This window comes from Anoplolepis gracilipes, chromosome 8 (assembly GCF_047496725.1).
Source record: "Anoplolepis gracilipes chromosome 8, ASM4749672v1, whole genome shotgun sequence".
NCBI classification, from domain to species: domain Eukaryota; kingdom Metazoa; phylum Arthropoda; class Insecta; order Hymenoptera; family Formicidae; genus Anoplolepis; species Anoplolepis gracilipes.
In genome coordinates this window covers 11,729,811-11,751,152 of record NC_132977.1, presented here as the reverse complement: position 1 = coordinate 11,751,152, position 21,342 = coordinate 11,729,811, and the positions used below count along the sequence as shown (strand labels likewise).

At 29.9% G+C, this 21,342-nt stretch overlaps 2 protein-coding genes and 1 long non-coding RNA gene across 4 annotated transcripts; 2 read left to right on the top strand and 1 right to left on the bottom strand.

Annotated features, from left to right (window-relative positions):
- The first annotated feature begins 7,203 nt into the window (after positions 1 to 7,203).
- Positions 7,204 to 13,007, top strand: LOC140668626 (uncharacterized). Of its 2 annotated transcripts, none has more exons than XM_072897809.1 (9): positions 7,204 to 7,306; positions 7,659 to 7,720; positions 8,095 to 8,402; positions 8,938 to 9,054; positions 10,026 to 10,145; positions 10,517 to 10,678; positions 10,999 to 11,116; positions 11,257 to 11,355; positions 11,506 to 13,007. In XM_072897809.1, the coding sequence occupies exons 1-9, from the start codon at positions 7,289 to 7,291 to the stop codon at positions 11,642 to 11,644; spliced, it is 1,143 nt and encodes a 380-aa protein (XP_072753910.1). In that variant the 5' UTR covers positions 7,204 to 7,288; the 3' UTR covers positions 11,645 to 13,007. The 2 variants fall into 2 exon arrangements, with proteins under 2 accessions (XP_072753910.1, XP_072753909.1); XM_072897808.1 differs by having other exon boundaries at positions 10,026 to 10,157.
- A 2,516-nt stretch (positions 13,008 to 15,523) lies between these two features.
- LOC140668316 (uncharacterized) lies at positions 15,524 to 17,109 on the top strand. Its single transcript, XR_012047160.1, has 3 exons — positions 15,524 to 15,666; positions 16,734 to 16,804; positions 16,947 to 17,109. It is a non-coding gene; the product is annotated as an uncharacterized lncRNA (long non-coding RNA).
- A 531-nt stretch (positions 17,110 to 17,640) lies between these two features.
- On the bottom strand, positions 17,641 to 19,503 carry LOC140668737 (uncharacterized). Its single transcript, XM_072898022.1, has 4 exons — positions 19,335 to 19,503; positions 18,605 to 18,663; positions 18,149 to 18,457; positions 17,641 to 17,933 (listed from the first exon to the last, which is right to left on the bottom strand). Exons 1-3 carry the CDS (start codon positions 19,353 to 19,355, stop codon positions 18,184 to 18,186), a joined length of 354 nt encoding a protein of 117 aa, XP_072754123.1. The 5' UTR covers positions 19,356 to 19,503; the 3' UTR covers positions 17,641 to 17,933; positions 18,149 to 18,183.
- Between the last annotated feature and the right edge of the window lie 1,839 nt (positions 19,504 to 21,342).

Genomic DNA, 21,342 nt, shown 5'->3' with positions numbered 1-21,342 from the left:
ACCAGCCGACTTATCCGACAGTCGGGGAGAGTGCCAGGAGAATTACAGTCATCCGCGAAGCTCGCATCCTCTCTCGTTCCAGTTACTTTCACTGGAAGACCGATGACCGGTTGAACGTTTGAAAGTCGAGAAAGCAACGTTCCTCGCAATGAGATGATCCCGTATATACACTGTGTAGATGCCGCTCACGACTATGTAATCCACAAAAGAAGGGAATCGATTGAAGAAGAGAGAAAGTGAAAGAACCTCGTGAGAAAGGGCTTGAAGGAGGGACAATCGATGTCAAAGATGAACGAGACAAATGAGCTTTTTATGATTTAATTTTGTTTGTTTAAGAAGAAACTCTTCTTTTCACGCGGATCATCTGTGTGAAAAGTTAATACAATTAGTATATTAAAGATTTGCCCTATAGAATGTAATTTAATCTCAAAATCATAGTAATTATCTTATGTAGAACTAACTTTCTTTTATAGTGACTAGTGATTATATATAAAACTTTGTGAAAATGAAAATTTTAATTCTCTACAGGGTAAATCTTTAATTCATAAATTAATTATTAATTTTATATTTTAAAAGTCTAAAAGTATTTTACACAACGTCAAATTTATGAATCTCAAAAATGTATTAAATGTATTATTTTTTTATATAGATGATCCATAAAGGTCTTCCTTAAAAATGTATTGTATAGTTACTTTTTATAACGTTTGCGAATTGCTACCGATGTGACCATCAAATGTACATTGATCGAAAAACATTATTAATAATATGATGTATATCAAAATAATCGCGTAATAAATTATTTTTTTTGTAATTTTAAATTTTAAATTTGTTACCTGGGATCGATTTGAAACGTTTGATACACAAATTTCTAATTTCTTTCCGATTCTTTCAGATCAATTTTTGTGATGTAAATATGGCAATTTTTTGCTTTTGAAATTTCTAAAAATACAGATTGTTAAAATTTATTTCAGAAAGAAAGTTTACATGAATATTTCTCATCGTGCAAAAAAATAATGGTTCAGCTAATTGATGATAAAAAAATTAATCGAAAAATTATAACAAAGGTTTTTTTTTTAAGAGAGAAACGCTGAGAAAGGAGATAATAGATGTTCACGAAAACCTATTTGAAACATGTTTTATTTAATTACACGATACCGCACAGCGAAGCGTTTTAATACCGACCGCGAAAGGCTGATCTTGATCTTGACTGTAATGTAAGGTCGTTCGGTGCACCTTCACTGTGGTTTCTCGCGGAAGCATGTGAAAGGTATGAGCGTCGTCGATTGGCTCGCATCATCAAGGATCAGCTGTGCATCGATTGATGCATGCAAAAGAAGCTTGCAATACAAATAGAGCCGTGTGATCTGTGTAATATTCCTACGAGAGCCGAGAAACTTTTTACAATAACATACTTTTTATGCATTAATGTTAAATCTCGCATGTATACGGATGTAACGATAATGTAAAGATATTAAATTTATTTGCGAATATGTTTGCTTCAATTGTAGAACACAAAAATGAAGAGAGCGATATTTAAAGATATTTAGCACCTACAATCTTATTATTTATTCATAGCTAGAGTGTAAGAAATGTATTTTCGAACTTTTGTTGCTTTTTTTCGGAGAATTTTCGTGTTTCTTAAATTATAATGAGAAACTTTTATCATTAACGGTACCTCGATTACAACATTACAGCACAAAATTTGAATTATAAAAATAAAAGAATTTACTCGTATAGAGTAATTTAAAATGTCAGAATAAAAATTATAATAGTGAATAATGACAAAATATAGAAGATTTTTAACTATTTCTTTGATAAATTTCATAATTTGTCATTTCTCCGAGAAGAAAGAAATGTGGCAACATGGAAATTTTTCATAAATTGGTCAATTGCAAATTGACATGTGAGGCCTAGTCGCTTCTCGCTTACACGTTTGTATATAGAGGCTTCTTCAGATGAAAAGATAAATTATTTAAAATGTCAAAAGAAGGCTCAGCTGAATGCTATGTTGTCACGTTTTCACAATAAATAATATGTCATCTCGGATAATAGGACGAAATTGAGAAAATTATATTCAATATCTTTTAAACTAGTCAGTACTTGACCAAAATTATGTGATCAAATATTTCCTCTATATTTAAGCTATACTTTTGCAAATTTTGAATAAATTCCTATTATTATTTCTATCTATTTTAGCTCTTAAATCAACACGATCACAGGTTTTTTTATAAGATAGAAAATCTGTCATCGTATCAATTTAAGGGCTAAAAAGGACAGAAATAATTATATTTATACTTATTTATATAAATAATTATATTTATAATTATATTAATACTTTTACTTATAATTAGATCCACAAAATAATTATATCTATAACAATATCGCGACGAGTAAATTCATTGCAAATTAAAATCCTTATAACTTTTGATTGCTTCAGTGAATTAACTCTAGGTTTTTTTATAAGTCTCTGAACATGTATCAGAACAATCTGTGCAAATTTTATTAAATTCCTATAATTTTAAAAATAGGTACTACACATCTTTAATTATTTGTCGCATGACAATGAAAATTTTAGAAAATAAAATCGATACTTTATGTTAAATGTGAAAGAAACATTTGAAGAGTGATGATTAAAAATTGTTCATTGTCTACATGATTAAATTTTTATCCTTATTTTGAAATAACGTCGAGTACATATGACAGACATTGTATTGTCAAGAATATTACATATGAGAGAAGGGATAGATTACATACATATATAATATATCTGTCATATTTATTATTTATATTTAAAATTTAACATTACATCATAATATTCATATGTATTATTCTGGAAATAATTGATTAGCTGAATAGCGATGTCCTGCCTGATTAAAATGTCTTAATTATTTTTTTATATGTCTGACAGTATAAATTAAAATTCCAGAGATTGATATCGTGATTCCTGAATCTTGATAGTATAATAGATATAATAGAAACGAAAAAAACTCTTCGTATTTTGTTCTTCGCTCTAAAAAGTCTGCTCAATTAAAATTGTAGTTTCATTAAAATTGGAGAGCGAAATTGAACGTTCTCGTTAAAAAAGAAAGAAGAAAAAAATTCAGCTTTGCAAAAGCGTGTGCATTTGCGCGTTTAACTGACAAGTGTAATATAATGGAGATACCGTGTCAATGGCAGATTGCTACTGGAAATCAAGGCCAACATAGGTATTTCGAAGCAAAAGGAAGCCCGCATCGGGCGGCTGTTCGATGGTGGAATTTATACGGGCTAGAACACACGATAAGGGAAAAGAGTGAAAGGATAAGGAGCGGCACACACAATACACAGGCCCGGGAGAGCCTTTCACGATTATCTGCCACGAGCGACTGTCTTTCTCACCGCGCTTCCGTCTCTTCCCGCTCTCCTCCCCTTCGCTCTCACCCTTTTATTTTCACTCACTCTCCCTTTCCCTGCACCCTATCCTGTCTGCCTGGCTCCCGCGTGTTCCTGGCTACTTTCTATTTTGTTACTCGACAACGTGTGTCTATGCCCGCGAGAAACCGTACATGTGTGTACGAGAGATTCATTAACATCATATCATATACGCGGATGCTAAATCGCGTCGCGCGTGTGTGTTAAATAGGATATCACAAATTTTCTCAGCTATAAATATTATTTTGCTAAAGTAAAGATTTTTCTCCAGCAAAAATACCAACAAACATTATTGTACGTTGCATTTATTCTCAATTTTTAATGTGGGCTCTTAATAATCTGAGAAATAAAAATTAATTAATTAATTATATAAAACAATATTTTATTACTTTTTTATTAAGATATTGCATATTTGTGTCTATCAAAAAGTTTTCAGTTTTGTGTTAAAATGTAGTATTTTTGTGCATATTTATTTAAAAATATTTAAAATTAATTAATTTATTAATATTATTAATTTTAAATTAATAACGGATCAATATTTATGAAATATCTGCATAGTTTATTTTCAAATTACAAATTGATTGAAGAAACTGCTTGAAACAGACTGAAAGATAACATCTATTTGTAATATTGGAAATTTTGAACATTTTAATTTTCAATAAATTATTGATTATTTAAAAATTATAGTTCCCAATATTTTTGCTGAAAGAAAATCAACTTTAAATTAATAAGGAAATTCTCAGAGACAATGTAGCTTAATAATCTATATATCTAACAAGACACTGTATAGAGAATCCGGAATAATTAACATTGGTTGAAAAGTATGCGGCAAATAGCGACTCAGTGCTTTCACATGGTTGCATCGACAAAGATCTCCCAACGATTAAATCTAGCGAATTATTCAAATGCTTGATCTTTTATTGTTTTATATGTGAATGAAACAAGACCTCTAAACTCGCGTACATATACACCTACATCAGTAAGCTATGCCATTCAGCTGCAATGAGGTATAAGAATTTGAGAAAGTAGAAGCTTATAAATTAGATCCAGATTTGTTGCTTCCATTATTCAAACTCATTAATCTCAGGTGCAATAAACTCTTTGTCAATCCTTCTTTTAACGTATATTTTAGACGTGTAGTAGTAATTATTCATAGAAAAGCCATTTTTTTTTTTTGAAAGATACAGAGATTGTGATAAAGCATATAAATTGAAAAATTCATTGTTTACATTACAAAAAATCCGATATTATTTTATTTTTACAAAAAACGTAATTTTTATATCTATAATAAATATTAAAAAAATCTTTTTCATTTGTTGTTTATTATAATAGTAGCCCTTAAATAATAAAAAGAGAGATATTTTTTATGCTGTTTATATTTATCATGAACTTTGATAATTAAAACAATAATTTTAATTTGTTTAAATATAAGTTTTCAAATTTATTCGCGTACAAATTATCTTCAATCTATTTCACGTGTTTCTGTAATACATCGCAAACGTATAGAAATGATATAAACTTCCTTCAATCAAAACAGCCGCTTCAATCATCTCGTATAGATTCGATCAAGAGAGGAAATTTAAACATGTAAAGAAAGCTGTCTGTTCGTTGCAAGAGAGGAATTTATATGGAAGAGGTGAGAGTAATGTAAAAAATTTTTACAACTACTGTGTATATTTTATGTAGAAAAGTACTATACTATTTATCATGTTCAGTTATATTTCTTTAATGAGTTTCAGTTTCTAAACGAAATGAGTGATTCATGTTGTAAATCGAATTAAAAGAAAATTTACTTTGCAAATACATAAAATATTCCAAAAATGCACTTTCTTTTTGACATAAAACTCTTAATACAAAAAAAATAAACTCAACAATTATAATTAAATATTATTACTCCATATTTCTGGAGAATTATTTATTTATTAACTTATTTTTTAATTTTTTTATTTAAATTATATCAAGTTGTATTTTAAATACTACAATATCATAAGCATGTACTTGACATGCATCAAGAATATAATATAATATACTTGTCGTACTTTTACATATAACCTTTCTCATCAGAGACAATATTCCGTCAGAATTCTCCTAATTAGCGAGATTTATACGTTCATTAAATGAATTGTTCTTGTTTCAGCTCTCTATACAATACGCTTTTCATTAAAGAGACTTTTTCTTTTAAAAATCAAATAAGAATATTTTTGATGAAGAAACAGAGAGAGACAAATTAAATAATTTAACGAAAATGGTTTGCTAAATCAATTTTATATAAATTTCATAGTAATTAAGTAATTTGCAAGTAATTATACGTTTGCCACATCATAATCTAAAATGGTAAATTTGACAAAATTATAATAAATACATCTCGTATTAATATGTGTATTACGAGTTTCAGTTACATCGGAATACACATTGATTTCAAATGTATGTAATGTTTTTGTGTTATCTATTCATTGTTCCCGTACGATCGGATCAGTTTGTAATGAATATCCGCAATTGATTAGAACCGTTTGATAGACTTGATCAACAGATGCAATTATATCGTTCACGCATAATAACATTTCTCATGCATGTTAACGCGTGCTGAGTATTTACTATTAAATTAAATCGTGTCATGTGTATGTATCCATATGGTCATATTAAATATATGCGCAAATTTATTTTATTATAGATTAGAAATACTTGATAAAGAAATATATTTTTATATGATTATAACGTAAAAAATATTATAGAATTATATACATTCTTATTTTTCCAAGTAATTTATATATTTTTTAATTATTTAAAATAACATTAATATACATGAATATATCTCATCGAAATATATTATAGAGTGTTATGCATGATAAAGGTGGATTTGCAAATAAAGATCGAATATATATATTTTATATATAATAAATGTATATAAAAACATGTGTTTTCATTTGCGTTATAAACGTACGTTTCTTTCGTGTTTGAAATATTAGAGCAAAGACCTCTAGGAAATAATATGTCTGGCTGGTGGTGTTTTCTAGTTCATTTTATTGTGTAAATCGGGGAAAGCGTAGTTATAAGTGACAGTGCTGATTTAAATTTTTTATATTCGTTTACATGTCCTGTGTCGTAAATTAAACCAATTTATCAATGTAACGCACACACACACACACCACCACCGTAGCAAGAGAATTCTTATATAAATAATATGACATTAAAATATCAATCTACGCGTCGAGTTAATAATAAATCATCGAATAAAGATGATTAATTAATTTGATTCTATTTTCAGACAAAATTTGTTAAAATAAAAAAATTAGATGAGTGAAAGAAGAAAAATTTATTCCTCTTTAGTAAAAATTTGTTTATATTTTTAAAAATTCAAGAAGAATAAAAAAATCTTCGTTGATTAGAAAGAATGAAGCCTCTATTATCGAAAATACAGCTGGCGGCGATGTTGGAATACATCGATACAGGTTTCATCTACACACGTCAACAGGATCGAGAAAGGCCATAGACGCAAATTTCTCTAGGATAAGAGCTGTGTGTGGGTCACGGCCATTGCCGTTCATAAGAACGCACATTACATGCATCTACAATATACATACATCTAACATCTTCGGTTTAATGCATGTATGTATTGGAAGAATGTGCGCGGTGAGGGATATGCGCCCACCAGTTTCGCTCAGTTCCTTTCCGACAGTTATACGTCCGGTGGTACCTATGAACTTCTTCGTTTTAATCCCCACCCCCTTCTTCCGGTACTTCCTCCCGTCCGGTATATATATAGGTAAGACCGCGGCCGCAAATATATGACAGTGTGTGCTCGATCGCCGTGGTGAGCTGTGCGTGAAATAAGGCAGGGAAAAGGATCCAGGCGGCCGGCCGTGTCCTGGATACCAACATGGGGCCCCAACACACCGTAAGGAATTAAAAATAAATGCAAATCGGTTGCCGAAAAATTGATACAGGAGTAGAGACTTGGCGATACAGTGGACATTTTTTTTTTTTCTTCAAATCCGCGACCGTATAAATGACAGTTTCGTGACTATAGATTGAAATTCTCAATCATTGGCTTTTTTGATTTATATGGTGTTTGTATGACTGTATTAAAGACGCGATAGAGTGTGAAAATTATTTCGACTTTTTATATAAAAGATACAAATTTTTAATAATCCAGAAGGCAAACACGCGCGTGCTTTGTTGAGTTATTTCATGTACACTTGAAATGTATAAAAATTGATAAGGTATTAAAAAGATTTATTTAATTACAGATAAAGGCTCTCATCCTTGCAAGTATCCTATCAGTAGGCTTTGCAACCTTCGGGCATGAACAGTGAGTTTTAATTATATAAAAGTTTATTAATGAGATTATATCATATTGTGTTAGTTAATAAAGTAATTAATTAAAATGGAAAATTTCTTCCCTCTTTCTCTCGCTGTAAATATAAATGTATTCGTGAAAATTGATATAAATCCCTATTATGTTATACCGACTTGTACTATAATTCTGTTTCAAGAAATCAGAGTCATCGTGAGTAATCAGTTTAACGTTCATATATACATAATTAATCCAGGAACGTGTGTGAAAGAAATATATGGTTTTTAAGTTTCACACAGCGACAATTAGGAACCCTTCAAGAGTGATACCTTAATTGGGAACGCGCCATTCCTCGATTTAACAATAAATATATACTCCTTATGTTTCAGTGTACACATAAGGATACACTTGCCAGAAGTAGCGCAGCATCACGACAAACAAGTTATAAAATATGAGCATCACGGCGGGGATGATCACGGAGGAGGAGGCGGAGGTGGTTACGGAGGAGGAGGCGGAGGTGGTTACGGAGGTGGAGGCGGCGGTGACGATCATCACATCGATATCAGCGGTCCTGGGGGAGATATAGGAGGCGGTTTCGGGGATGACCACGGCGGATTTGGCGGTGGCTTCGGAGGAGGTCATGGTGGAGGTCACGGTGGAGGTGGAGGTGGAGGCTTTGGAGGTGGCCATGGCGGAGGTAAGAACGATTAAAATCTATTTTAATTTTATACCATCTTTTCTTTATAAGATGTTTCGCGTCTCAAAATTTGTTCTTTATAAAATAAAATTTTGGACGCTAAAAATATTTTATTCGGCGCAAAAATACATTTTAAACATTGTCTAAAAAGCAATTATGTATAATTGCAACAATTTTTAATTTTATTATAATAAAATGTGAAAACACCAGTGAATTGAAGCAAATTTTACGCTAAATCGAATTTTTTGCCTACTTTGATCTTTGAGATTGTCTATCTTTATACACATTTGGAGAATGTATGTACTCGCGGTGATTTACAAAAAAAAATGTCAGAAATTTTTATTATTTTCGTGCCATTGTTTCATATAAAGCATTATTTCGTATATGTAGCTAATAAATATATTTCTTGTTGAAAATCGTACAATTATTTATTTGTGTATGCTAAATGAAATAAATTTACATCATATCTTTTTTAATAAGAACACATAGTCAAAATTTCAAACAATAAAATGTCAAGGCAATGATTTTGTTTTAGGTGGGAGTATTATCATACACGACGATGGCGGCCACGGAGGACACGGTGACGGTGGCGGCTTTGGAGGAGGCTATGGTGGTGGACATGGTGGCGGTTTTGGAGGTGGTCATGGCGGAGGTAAAAATTATGTTAAATGTATATTTTAATTTCATGATATATTTTCTTTATAAAATTTTCGAGATCTTATCTTAATCTTTTTTTATCAAATAAATTTTTGACAGGTTCGTATATATATTCTATTATAAATATAATTATTGATAAAAATCGTACATTTTTTATTATTTATTTTGCGTATGTTGAATAAATCTATTATCATATCTTTTTTAATGAGAATAGTTACTATAAAATAAAAATTTCAAACAAAAAATGTCAAGCTAATCATTTTTTTAGGTGGGGGTATTATCATAGATCATGGCGGAGGACACGGTGGCGGAGGACACGGTGGCGGTGGCGGTGGCGGTGGCGGTGGCTTTGGGGGTGGTTATGGTGGTGGACATGGCGGCGGTTTTGGAGGTGGTCATGGCGGAGGTAAAAACAAATTATGTTAAAGCCATATTTTGTTATCTTTTCTTTATAAAATTTTTTTAGTATCTTAATTTTCTTTTTTATAAAGTAAAATTTTGACGGTAAAAATTTTATTCAATGTAAAAGTACATTGTGAACATTGTCTGAAAAGTAACTACACATAATTGCAAAATTTTTTTTTTATTATTTTAATGAAACTAAAATGAGGTGAGAGAGACATCTGCAAATTAAAGAGTTATTAAAAGTATCTCAAGTAGTCATATTATTTTAACAATTAAAAATTTAATAACGTAACAAGCGGGAAGAACTTCGGGAATGTCAGTTTTAATATTTAGAAAATGTATATATTACCAAAAAAATTTTAGAAATTTTTATTACTTTTGTTCCCCATTATTCCATATAAAAAAAAGTTTTTGTTTTGTAGCTAATTATAAATCTAATTTTTTATAAAAGTCAGTTATTATTTATGCGCATGCTAAATTAAATTAATTAATTTTTTTTAATGAGAACATTTACAATCAAAATTTTAAACAACAAAAATGTCAAGATAATAATTTTTTTAGGTGGAAGTATTATCATAGCCCACGATGGTGGCCACGGTGGTGGCCACGGAGGACACGGCGGCGGCAGCGGAGGCTTCGGAGGTGGCTACGGAGGCGGACATGGTGGAGGTCTTGGAGGTGGTCATGGCGGAGGTAAGAATGAATTATTTATTATTTTAACAATTAAAGATTTAATGATATAAGAAAAGGGAAGCGCTTTAAGATTACCTATCTTAATTTTTGGAAAATGTACTGTATATTTATAAAAAGAAAATCTTAAAAATTTTTGTTGCTTTTTTGTTCCATATAAAGCATTATTTCATATATGTACAATTGTTAATTATAAATATAATTATTGATAAAAATTGTGTAATTATTATTTATTTTGTATATGGTAATTTAAATTAAATTTGCATCATATCTTTTCTGAATCTAATGAAAATATTCACAATAAAAATTGCAAACAACAAAATGTCAAGATAATTTTGGTTTTTTTTTTTTTTTTTTTTTAGGTAGTATTATTCTAGACCACGGTGGCGGCCACGGAGGACACGGTGGTGGTGGCGGTGGCGGTGGCGGTGGCGGTGGCGGCCACGGAGGACACGGTAGCGGCGGCTTTGGAGGAGGCTACGGCGGCGGACATGGTGGCGGATTTGGAGGTGGTCATGGCGGAGGTAAGAACGAATTATGTTTAAAGTATTTTTTAATTTTATGTTAGGTTTAATAAAATTTTCGATATCTTAATTTTTTCATAAATGAAATTTTTTCCACATCTTAATATTTCGAGATGTACTCACGGATATTTGTTTTAAAAAATCTTAAAAATTTTTCTCACTTTTGTTTCACCCATTGTTCCATTGTAAAGCATCCTTTCGTAAATGTAGCTAAATATAAATATAATTCTCGATAAAAATCATGCAATTATTACTTATTATTTATTTTGTGTACGTTAAATTGAATAAATTTATATCATATCTTTTTTTAATGAGAATAGGTTTTGGAGGTGGCCATGGAGGAGGATATGGAGGAGGTGGACTTGGCGGTGGACATGGTGGTGATGATCATCATATTAGCTTCAGCAGTAACAGCATATCGTCTGGTTTCGGTAGCAGGTAAATATTTGAGCAATTTGCAAATTGCGATTAATTGCGATCGATGAAAAGAGATGTTAGAATGCAAATGCAAAATTTAGATTTTTCTATTTTGCAGATGTAATGTAAAAAATATTTCATATTAATATAACATCTTTCAGTGGCCATGGCGGAAGCAGTTACGGTTCTAGCGGTGGTGATAGTTATAGCGGAGGCCATGGTGGTGGCTTTACCGGAATATCATCTAGTTTCGGTAGCAGGTAAATATTGAAACAATTTGCAAACAGCTGATTATGATCAATGCAAATATAAATGTTCGAAATACGAATGCAAAAAGTCTCGATGTTTCTACATACAAATTTATATACATCCGCGTATGTAATATTTCATATCGATGTAATATCTTTCAGTGGCCATGGCGGAAGCAGTTACAGCTCTGGTGGTGGCTACGATTCATATTCAAGTGGTCACGGCGGTGGCGGTGGCGGCGGCGGTAGTTACAGCGGAGGTCATGGTGGAGGTTTTTCCGGTTACCACAAGAAAAAATAGGAGTGATCGCGCTATGACCAATGTTGTACAAAGCATGCATTGCAAACATCTATTTCAATTGATCGGTATAGACGCGAATATCCTTTAATAATAATCACAGTATCATCACTTTGATTATGATGTAACAATCAAAGAGTGTGACGCACGAGAATGGGTGAATGCTTTCTTATGATTTCTATACATTTTGGCGAATTAAATAGTCAATTGACTGAAATTTTTCATCAATGGAATCGTTTTACGCTAAAAAAAAAATGATTTAAAATGTTTTTATTATTTTTGTAACTTACAAAATTTCCTTATAAACTTTCTTCACATTTTTATTCAATTTTCAGACACTGTTCGGATATTTCCATTAGCCTCAACTTTGACAGATAGTGTACCGATGACAAAATGCAACAGTTTTACTGATTTTGCGGAAGATTTTTACACAAAGAACGAAATAACGACGGACGAAATAACTGTAACTCAATAACGACAAAGAAACTGACACACAAGAACAACTGAAATTTGTATTCATCCACAAAGCTATGGGACATGAGAAAAACTACAGATTGTCAGAAATAGGTTTTTTACAAACTTTTTTAAACATTGAGACAGAATAAAAAATGAATTTGAAGTTTTTGAGGTAAGATATTTATCATGTTATAGATCTCTCTCTCTCTCTCTCTCTCTCTTTGTTACATTAAACAGACAAAAAATTGGACTCAACTAATACATGACGTTATGACATGTAGACAATTTTTTTCTTGATTGCCTGTGGAAGAAATTAAAACAGTAAACTGCTAATGCTCAACTTGACATTGACATAGATTTAACTGGACTAATTTACGACAATGACAGATTTATGACGATCCACCAGAAACAATTACAGAAGTATAAACAATTTATAAATATGATTTAAATATTCGAACTTATATACACTTTATATCATATCACAAGTGTCTAATATTATGAATTTTATTGTAGTTGAAATTATCGATTTTATTGTTGATAATTTCAGAAATAACATCAGAGATACAGAAATGTTAATAACTTAAGCTCAAGTAATCTTTAAGATTATAAAACATTTAAATCATTTTGTGATAAAAGCTATCGAGCGCATATCGCCATATTATAATTCATTGTTACACGTGTATGTTTATATATTTTTATACCTCATTTTTAAACCCGGCACGCATTTCAATTTTAGACCTTCACGTGCCTCGTTCAGCACCTTGGTGGGTACTATCACATATAAACGCAATTGCGATTTACCGACTTGAGTGAATACTCAAAGCAACATCTTGTATTTGTACATATAATATGTTTTGTAAATAGAGCATTTTGTGTGTGTTATGTTTTTTAATAAAATGTTTTTATATGTTTGTAATATACCACATTTGTCTCTTTTCGTAATATTAAATAGAGTATTATTTACACGTATGTATTTCTTCAGTATTATAATTTTTTATAATTATTTGATAAATTTTATCTTATCCCTCAAAAGAATAAAAAACTTGTTTAATAGCAAAAAGATTAGAAAAATCTCGGATAAATATTTATATCAGTAAAAATAAAAAAATATAAAGATATATATGTTTGTTTTCCAATTTTTAAATATATATATATTGTATATTGATATAGAATTTTAGATATATTTTCAAAATCCTCTGGGAAGAAATTGCTTTTTAAGATAATATTGAAATAATCACCCTGTAGCTTATGTTAGTAATATTTTATTTAAAAAAGGCTCAATATATAATTTATGTATACAGATGTGTGAAAATTTTCTACTTTCACTTAATTTTTTAATTATTCCTAATATTTACATTTAACGCTTGTCCATCTCGTTAATATTGTTATGGTCATTAATCACAAGAGATAACGTGAAAAAGCAATGTAGGAAGCGATTTGTGAAGAAGGCTGATGATTAGCTAGTACAATTATAGCCTTTCGCATATTCTCATAATTAAAATCTTATAATGTAAGAAAATCAGATGACATTATAATATAAACATATTAATAATAAAATGATAATAAAAAATATATATAATTTTTATATATTTATATCTTCCTCTCTCTCTGCTACGTGTCAAAAGTTAATAAATCTAATACATTTCGAGATTCCTGAATTTGATTGCGTAAAGCACTTGTAGCCTTTTAAAATATAAAATTAATAATTAATTTTAAGTTAAAGTAAAGATTTGCCCTATATAGAATATAATTTAATTAAATCTCTGTAGAATATAATTAAATCATAAATATCTTATATCAAACTTTCTTGTTATGACTGTACTATGGAAATTTTATATTAACTGTATATAAAAATTCATAAAAATGAAAAATATTAATTCTACAGACAAATCTTTAACTAAAATTATTAATTTTATATTTTAAAATGCTAAAAATGCTTTGCGCAATGTTAAATTTAGATCGAAATGTATTAGATTTATTAATTTGTTAATCTATCCAGTTTCTTTAAAAAAAATTAAACCAGAATCTTTTTTATAATAAATAAAATGGAACGATCTCTAATCAGCAACGTAATCAATAGTATTTTGACAGAAATGAATTTTTTTTAGGAAAACAAGCTACGAATAAAGTCCTTAACTTTTGACAATATGCAACCCGAAGTATTTGCTTGCATTTCTGGTAACTAAACGCAATGTTCATATACACTTATCAAAAACGTCTTACATCGATAACAATGAAGATTTATTGTAGTATATTATTATTGTATAATCCCAATGTTTTGTATTACTTTATTTTCGCACATTTATTTTAATATTTAAACATATATATATATATATTATTATTATTTTTTTAGTAAAATATTTTATTTAGGAATAAATTTAATGCAGATATAATTTCTTGTATTAAAAAATTTTCAGTATTTACGTAAAAAGATTAAGTATTAATTTATCAGAATCATTCTCGTTTCCGGTTAATGATGTAGTGATTTGTATTCTGTAAGATATATATAACCGTGATTATAATTTTCACTTCCTAATTAATATTAATTTGGTGACTCAATCATCAATAGCTCTTAACCGTTGCAATAAAATTGCATTATCGGATAATAAAGATCGTGCATTGATGTTGTATTAGTTGGAATGATGTTGGATTAGTTCGAAATGGAAAGTAAGCGGACAGTGAAAGAACAAATTGTATGATAAATGAGACACGATTTCACTCGTATGCATATGTACACATTGTACATGCAACTTGTACAGCAAAACATTACATATATAAATATAATAGACTTTGCGTTAATTTGAAAAAAAAAATGTTAAATAAATATATAATTACTAATTAGAAAAACTTTATTAACTATAAATATAATCAGAGATCACGAGACAAAAACTAATTGTAAGACAATTGTTAGTAAAGCTGCAACAAGATACATCTCATAGAGCGTGCGTCATCCAAAAAATAAATTTCTTTATTAGTTGCATGAGCGATTGATAAAGATCAAATTTAAATTAGATTACTCGGTCATAATAATTTTATACACATATGTTTTTATTCCTTTTCTTATTTTATTGTATGATATTCTATTAAAAAAATCTATTTATTTATTTTAAATAAGTAAAGAATAATTTATTTGCATTCAAAAGAGAAACCTCGCTCTACAATTTCGACTCAAATTTCCGGCTAAACATTTCTTTGTGCATTTCGATACGAAAAAACTTCCGAATTAGATAATTTGTGGATATCATGTTTGGGAAAGGCGATTGGTATATCTACTAACTGATGCGTGAAGTTATAGCAGGAAGTCCGCGAAAATTGCGTTCGCAACAATGCACACAGATAAAACCGCACATAAAGTTTTATGTAAAAAACACTTAAGTGAGAGTGTTTGAGGCAGGGTGATATACTCAGGAAATGTTTCCGGTGCACCGCTCATACACGGTTCATTGATTATGTTTCTGTTTATAAGGCTGACCGTGAAAGAGACTCTTATTAGTTATCGTACAGTCGCAGTATCGGAAGAATTCATTCCGCGTCCATATCGAATAAATATGGTCAAATTCGGAATACATGTGGGTGTCAATTAAATTATAGATGTGAATTTGTTACGTGATCCATTGATTAAATCGCACAAGATGAACCGATTCATATAAATAGTTCGAAAAGTGACGTTTCCTTATTTCTTTCTCTTTTCTTACAATTAGATCGTTTATATGCAAATACGAATGACGATTAGCCTTAAAGAAGCTGACTTTATGCTTTAAACAATTCGCTTTAATTTTTGTAATATATAAATAATTTATCAAAATTTCAAATCAAAAGATTTCAAATACATTTTTTTTCTCTTTAGATTTATTTGAGAATTTTCTTCTGTGAATATGTAGATATTTATCTGAATTTTATCGTATTTTCATAAAAACTTGAATATATATATATATATTTCAGGAAAATATTTGCAAAGGATTATTCTGATTTTTATCAAATTAATGTAATTTAATTCAAAGATTAATTTTGTAATCTTGTTTTGCAGAGAAAAAGTTTTGGCTGCTAGATAGTTGTAAATAAATATTAAATATTGAAGTATAAGTTATCAGTTATAATATACATAATTCTTATTCCAACAATAAAATAAATCTTCGTTATTTTTTATTGTTAACCAGATTCTCTGGCAAAAATTCTGAAATTTTATTATTTTCAACATTTATTTTAAAATTTAAATTAGTAATAAAAATTTGTGAAATTAAAAATAATAACAAGTATAAATGAGATACTTTTTTTAAAAAAGTAAAATTATTTCAAATAGCTTTAATAACCCGCGCGCGCAAAAATCAGTTTGTTATAGTGGCATATAGTTTCACCTAATAACTGTAATTTTATTACTTCGATTATTACCGCTTCCCAGCTGATTTCCTAATAAGCCTATTATATGATTGAAATATACTTTCTCCGATCACATTACTGTGAAAGATAAGATATATCAACTACTTTTAATCTGACGGAGAATTAAACCGTAAATGTATTTCTATTCTATTAATGTTAAATGAAAAGACGGCAATTTCTCTCCGAATCCTTAAAGCAAAATATGTATCTTTTAAAATATTTTATGACATATTTTACGTAATATCTTTCTTTGTTTTAGGCCCTACTTTCGCTGATTGTCGCAGTGACATTGATATCAGCATCACCGTATCCCGATCACGATCATGAACAGTAATTTTCCCTTTCTCATTAAATTATTATTCACACATTTTTTTTAGAGATAATAGTATATAATTAAAATTTTTTTAAATACATATATACATATAGATATAATAAGAACATAGAGAAAAAAAAAACATGAAATTGGTTTTAGCACCCACTTCGTCATCCATGTGCCACATCATATCCACAAACATTATCACGAGCACGTGAAGAAGATTTACATACCAGTAAAAAAATCGCACGATCATTATGAGCATCACGATTATGAATAATGATCGATAAATCATTTCGTTCCATAATTTATTAAAAAATTATCACGATAGATAGATAGTTATCCTAACCACGATTATGTCACTTGATGACATTTGTTTGTTGTTTTACATTGTTAATTTTGCAAAATAAATTATGTATTTATTTAAACTAAGAAGAAAATATTTACAACCTATAATTCTCCAATGCTTTTTGCGAATGAATGTTTTTAAAGATAAGCGTATGTATATATAATTATTGTATCATTTCTTTTCTCTCTCTCTCTCTCCCCCCTCCCCTTCTCTCCTCTCCTTCTTAACATATTTCTGAAGAAGCGATATGATTTTAAGAAATTATTGGAACAAATATATCTATTGGTATAATAAAAATTGATGACAATTAAATATCGGTATTTACGAGATGCTCGAAATATGAAATTTTTGTAAGTGCAAATATTGTATAATGTATATATTATAAAATATATATTATATATATTGTATATTATATTAATTATATATTAAATATTATATATATATAATATTATTTTATTAAATATTTTAATAAAAGCAGAGAGCACAGACATATTATATGCAGAATATTTTTTTTTATCATACGTTTATTATATAAAATAATGACAATGTAAATATATGTACAAGCATCTTTATAAGTATACACGCGTGCATACAGAGTATTTGGTTCTTACGGTAACAGTAAGTCTTTAAATGCTATATAGGTGGCTCAAGTAATTTTGTACTGCTCGGTTTCGTTCTCTTTTGTATTCGATAAGAAAACTTCTTATCGGTAGATCCGTATTGAGGAGACTGAATTTTACATATAATTTTTAATTACTCGGACTCCACCTTATATATATATATATATATATGATAACCTGAAAATCAATCGTTTATAAATCATTGAATTAATTTGTTATAATTATAAAGAGATTCTTATAAAGAGATTAAAATTAAAAAAGATTAAAAATTAAGATTAAAAAATTCATTCGAAAAATGTGAAAAATAATTATATAAACTTTCTAGCTTTACCTTCTGGTTTTCATTATCTATATCAATCACAATTTCATTGAAGTTGCAAATGAATACGAACCTAAGATGATTAAAACCAAAGATAAAGCGCTGTTTTTAAAGCCAACCCCCATGTAGCTTCTCCTCATGTATGGGTACATGAATAGGTACGGGAACCTTTTGTACAATAGGTACGGGAACCTTTTCCACAACCGGGTAAGGTACCGGAACCTTTTCTACAACCGGATAAGGTACAGGCACTTTCTCAACGTGATGCACCGGAACCGGAACCGGAACCTTCTCGACGTGATGTACCGGTATATGTACCTTCTTCGTATGATGATGATGAATCGTGTGCACCTTGTAAGGCACATGGATCACGACATGTTTACTGAAACGAGTACAATTATTGTTTCCATCCATGCCGTATATATATTTATTTTTATTACCCAAATTATAGTTAGAATTTTTTAAAAAGCAGTAGGATATTATAGTAAGAAATAAATGTGGATAATTTTTGACAAAGAACTACACTTACTGATGATGGTCCGGTAACGGTGACGCCAAAGCCACGGCCATTATTCCGAACACGAGCAACTGTAACACGAGAGGGAATTGCAGTTTGCTTGTAATATCGAAAGTGCATCGCGCTGAGAGAGGTCATTTAAATGCACGGCATTTTTCTTTTCCTTTTTTTTTTTTATCCGTCGTTTCACCATTCTTGCCGTTTCTTTCATACTATTGTGCACGGTAACGACGCAAAATTACGGTACTTCTAATTCAAGCAGCAACGAACGCCGAATTCATTTAAATTCAAGAGTTTCGATCAATAATCCATCAGTTTTACATTTTCTTTCTCTTTCAAGGATTTTAATTTAATGTTACAATCAAAAGTCCGTATCGTTTTATTGATCATTAAAAAAAAAAAAAAATATTGTTTAGAAAAGATGCATCTAAAATATTATGTAGTCCTACAAATAAAAATGCATTAACATAAAAAAATGTATATTTAAAAAAAAATAGCTGTTATTTTTTTTTTTTTTTTTTTTACTATTATCCGAGTTAGGGCGCTTAAATTTAATTGTACAAGAGAATTTCTCGAAACCAATCTTGTACTCACAGAATTCGCGCACAAAATAAACGCGATGCACACTCATTGTCAGCTTCGTGTGATACGCACTGATGGCCACAAAACCAAATCTTTGAAAATCTAAATGCAATGAAAATACACTTACGTGTATATATATATATTATAAATAAACACTCACAGCGATTGATTGGGTGCGCATCTTGGATTCGATCTGTCTTAATCTCTAGCAGGTTACTTTGGAGGAAGATTCGCGGCGACGACTGGTGCGTGTGCTGTGAGTTTGAAATTGCGTTGTTTACCGAACTGTGCGTCGATACGATTCTGCGTTTTGCCCGTCGGGGATGTCGCTTATAAAGAACAGACACGGCAATGGCCAAAACCACCCGGTGAAATTGTGTCCCGGGGTGGGAGACACAGAGCGGTGCGAGACGGATTGCGAGTTACGTAAAAGCAAGGAAACGCGCGAAGCTCGCGTTACGTTCGTTTCGAAGCTGCGTAACTCGTCGAACGGTGCGTACGATGGGTGCCCCTTGTAAACCGCGCCTCTCCAACCATATGCGTGCGAGTCCTTGCGATCAGACGTAATGCAGCATATGATTCGGACAATTTCGTTGAAATCGTAACGGACGTTTTTCGGTGATTCGGGAGGAAATTTGCGAAGTATTCTAGGAGAATTGTGTAAAACTGTTTAGCCGTGATGTAATGACCTTACCAAACGTTATCAAAATTGTTTATTCGGTCATTTCGATACATTATAGAATCATTTCTCTTTAATAAAACTTAAGCAATAGCTCCATACAATTGTTTAAAAAACATTACAAAAAATGACTTAAGGAGCTTGAATAAAAGGTTTTTCAAACTGAAGTCGATTTTTTGATAAACCAAATATAATCAAATCACATAATAATTACATAACATTGTCAAAATAATATAATCGAATAATATAATGAAGAATAATAATAAATATAGAGCATGTGATCAAAACAAGTTAAGAAAAATTATTTTTCGTTATATTATTCGATTATATTATTTTGACAATGTTATGTAATTATTATGTGATTTGATTATATTTCTCTTTAAATATGTAAAAGATTTATTTTTTCTTATAATAGTGCAAAGTGTGAATTGGGGTGAAGATATTATTCTGTTTTACTTTGATAAGTTATGAATAATTTTTTATAATATTTTTGGTATTATGTTGTATTATTTATCTATATAAATAATATATTATAACTTTTCGGGTTTTTTATTTGTTACGATATTATACAATAAAAATGCATGTACGTATATGCGGGAGAGAAATGCTTCCGCGAGAGTGAATAAATAAGTGAGAGTACAGAAACCTAAAAACATAAATTTGAATCTGTAAATTATACTGAATTATATTGACATTATGTTGTGTATAAAAAAAAAGGACATACAAGAAATGTTCATTACATCATGTGAAGCGAAGCGGATTAATCCGTGCAGAATATTTTCCTTAATATTTTGATTTTGATAAATGTTTTGATTTTAGTAAATATTTTGATTTTGATTAATGCTTTTATAAACCAAAGTTTTTTTTTTTTTTTTTTTTTTGCGTATGTGTTATGCAATATATTAGTACATATTTAATATTTTAAAATATTTTTACTCAAACATGTATGCAAATAATGAAAGTCTTCGGATGTGTACCAATAAATTATACTAATTTTATTCGTAGCATCTATCGTACACGGCTACGTCGAAATAACTTCTGGTTTCGGAGAGAAATTTGAGTTTCGACTGATTATCTCATGTAAAAGGATCTCTACGAAATGCAAATTCATTACTTAAGCGTGATATATGTTACTGGCGGGTGCATACATAACGTAGTCGACGAATGACATAACGAGCGACTATCCAAAATACGCACATGTCCGCAATTTCGAGTATTGATTGCTTCCAATCATTAATGCGAATCGATGTTAGACGAGTTGAAATTTGCGTAAACACGCAAATGATTAATATCTTTAATTATCTAATGCGTATACATGAATGATGCATTATACGTGCATAACTGTAAACTGCGTCAGATTTATTTTCCTGAGAATAAGAATATATGTAATTTCTTTCCGTACGTGTAACAGACTTATATATTGAATATGTAATTTAATACACGTTTATCACACGTCGGTTAATGTATTTATCGAAATAGATTTCAGGAC